At 37.0% G+C, this 2,955-nt stretch overlaps 1 protein-coding gene across 1 annotated transcript; it reads left to right on the forward strand.

Moving 5' to 3' along the window:
* The first annotated feature begins 1,843 nt into the window (after window positions 1-1,843).
* On the forward strand, window positions 1,844-2,659 carry LOC110093243 (probable calcium-binding protein CML31). The gene has a single exon (XM_020818069.2). It carries the CDS (start codon window positions 2,003-2,005, stop codon window positions 2,570-2,572), a length of 570 nt encoding a protein of 189 aa, XP_020673728.1. The 5' UTR covers window positions 1,844-2,002; the 3' UTR covers window positions 2,573-2,659.
* The last annotated feature ends 296 nt before the right edge of the window (window positions 2,660-2,955 follow it).

Raw genomic sequence — 2,955 nt, forward strand, 5'->3', positions numbered from 1 at the left:
GCTTAAGAAAGTGCCTCATATATAGTTCTCTACCTTTACTGATAATCTCTTACGTTGGCATTTCAATCTACTGCTACTGTTCCTTCCCTCTTTCTTTATAGAGATTAGGATATCTATATTTACTTGCTTATAGATGTTGATGTTATTTTTGTAGCTGGAAATCATCATGATTAAATCTTAAGTACTCTTTTTTCGTGATCTTCATAGTAGCTTTCAACTTGAATAGCTTGGCAAGCCCTCTCAATTCCTTAGCATTCATTTGCAAGAATCACCTATTGGATTTTATACTACATCAAGCTAGTTATGGTGAGGAAATTCTCTTCAAGATATATATGGCTGAATGCAAATTAGTCACAACACATATTACACTTAAACCTCCTATCATTTCCAATGCCTCAAATAAATTTCAGGATCCTAAGCTATATTGCATGCTGATTGGCTTATTGCAATACCTTATTATCACTAGGCTACATATCTCCTTTGTTCTAAACAAATTGTGTTAGTACATTCATTCACCACAACAAATTCATTTCCATATGCTTAAGTGCACTCTACGTTATATCCAGGGTACCTTAACATTTGAATTACCTATTCAACCTGTCAATCTTCAGCTTCTCTTCTGCTAATTTTGGATTGGACTTGGGATTATATTGATCACAAATCTACAACATGGTACTGGATCTTTTTTGGCAACAAACTTGCTTCATGGTCTACTAAAAAGCAAGCAACATTTGCTTGAACCTCTACTGAGGCTGAACATCGATCGCTCTCATCTCCAGCAATAGATATCATTTGGATATGTCGTCTGCTTCATGATTTTATTGTCTTAGTTGCTGCTCCTACACCTCTCTGTTGCGACAATATTTCAGTTGTTTCGCATTTTCATAATCATGTTTTTCATACTCAACTAACTCATTAAAATTGATCATTATTTTATTCGTGAGTGTTATCAAATCACAACCATTTGTGCGTCATCATTATCCCTTCTCATGATCAAATTGTAAATGTCTTTACGAAGTCTCCATCTCCAACCAAATTCCTTTCTGTTGGATCCAAATTGATACTTTGTGACCGAACCGTCAACTTGCAGGGGCTTGTTAAAGCTGCATAACATGTGCCTGCCCAAATTATAATTATTCCTTATGCTGCCATTACTTTTCCTGCTGCACTACCTCTAGCAATGCAAACGGCATTACCTCTTTTCTTGATTAATCACAGCCCTTCATGTATAAACAACTGCTACTATCTCTATTAGATACAATTTATCTTCTATTTAAAACTCTCAATTGGGACATTAAGTACAAGAGAAAATACTGAACAAACACAAATAGTTTTTTATGGCATCATGATAGCAGGTAAAATACATGTCTTATCATCAATTAATTCAGTTTTAGATTTTATATAAGTTCATGTCAATTAAATGTTAATAAAATTTATTATTATCAAATTAAGGTGAGAATATCTTGTCCCAGATTAAATAATATAAATTATTAAATCAAATAAATTAAATAATCTCAAATCAAAATAAATAAATACAAGATAATACTTATCCTCGCAAAGATCGCCACATCACCTGCCGCCATGGCACCGATAAGTAGACGCGCAAACAAACAGCCACAGACCCAATACGTCTGACAATAACAGTTGAAATTAATTATCGCGTTTGCCGCGTGATGCCACGAACCTACGATCTTTATGAGTGGGCTCCACTTTTTTTTTTAAAATACTTAGCTCAACTTGAAAGCTAAGAAATGTGTTTAGCGTCTTATGCGCTGGATTTGCTGACCCTTCTCTGTAAAAGATACCGCCCATAGAAATTTCCCAGAAGAACCGTCTCTCTCTCTCTCTCTCTCTCTGTTCCAACCGACTTCCGAAATCTATAAATGGACACCAACTCCAACTGTCCACAATCCCATCAAAGTTGATTCACACCACCAAACTAATTAGATCTTCCAACTGATATCGGCTTATTATCTTGCTGTTGAAGCAACAAAACTTGACGATGTCTGTTATCATGTCGAAGCTCAACACTGGCTCTAGCGGCAGCGGAAGCTGCAAGTCTTTATTAACCAGAATCAACGGCATAATCTCCCACAAGAAGGCCAAAAAGCCATGTTTATCTTCTTTACCGGAATCAAGGCTGACGGTAACATTACCAGGGAAGGACTTAGAGAGGGTATTCTGCTACTTCGACGAAGATGGCGACGGTAAGATCTCGGCTGCTGAACTGTGCAGCTGCTTGCATAGCGTCGGGGAGGAAATATCGCCGGCGGAGGCTGAAGCTATCGTCGAGTCGTCGGATTCTGACGGAGACGGTGTGCTGGGATATGATGACTTTGTTAAGCTCGTGGATATGGAAGAAGAGGAGGACAGAGAGACGACTATCAAGGAAGCCTTTTCAGCCTACGAGATGGATGGCAAGGGCTGCATCACGGCGGGAAGCCTCCGGCGTGGGCTGCGGCGGCTGGGAGAGGAGAAGAGCGTGGATGAATGCAGGGTTATGATAAGGAGATTTGATCTCAACGGGGATGGGGTCATTTGTTTCGACGAGTTTAAGCTTATGATGCTGTGAATAGTTTATTTACTACCATAGATCTTAAGTGTTGTCCGGTTGTATGCTTGATTGCTTGTAGGGTTTGTATACGCGCACAGTTGAAAGAGATTTTTTTATTTTAACACTTCAAATATATCTTTTTGTTTTTAAAATATTCATTATTATTATTATGAGTGGTAGGAAATGAAATATATGAGTGGTAGGAAAGAAATATGAGTGATATATTTGATATTAAAATAATATAGGGTGGTATGCATGTAATATTAAAGTTTTGAATATTAGATATGTAAATAAGATGTTATAAAGTGGTATGTATGTAAATTTCCCTTATTATTACTATTAAAAGTACCATAATCTATCTTTATATATTATATAGTTGGAAGCAGTAAGAAAAACTACGT

This window comes from Dendrobium catenatum, unplaced genomic scaffold, assembly GCF_001605985.2.
Source record: "Dendrobium catenatum unplaced genomic scaffold, ASM160598v2 original_scaffold_4717, whole genome shotgun sequence".
In the NCBI taxonomy this organism is placed as follows: domain Eukaryota; kingdom Viridiplantae; phylum Streptophyta; class Magnoliopsida; order Asparagales; family Orchidaceae; genus Dendrobium; species Dendrobium catenatum.

Excerpts from the sequence above, each read along its gene's own strand:
- LOC110093243 (XM_020818069.2), top strand. The coding sequence starts at position 2,003 with ATGTCTGTTATCATGTCGAAGCTCAACACTGGCTCTAGCGGCAGCGGA.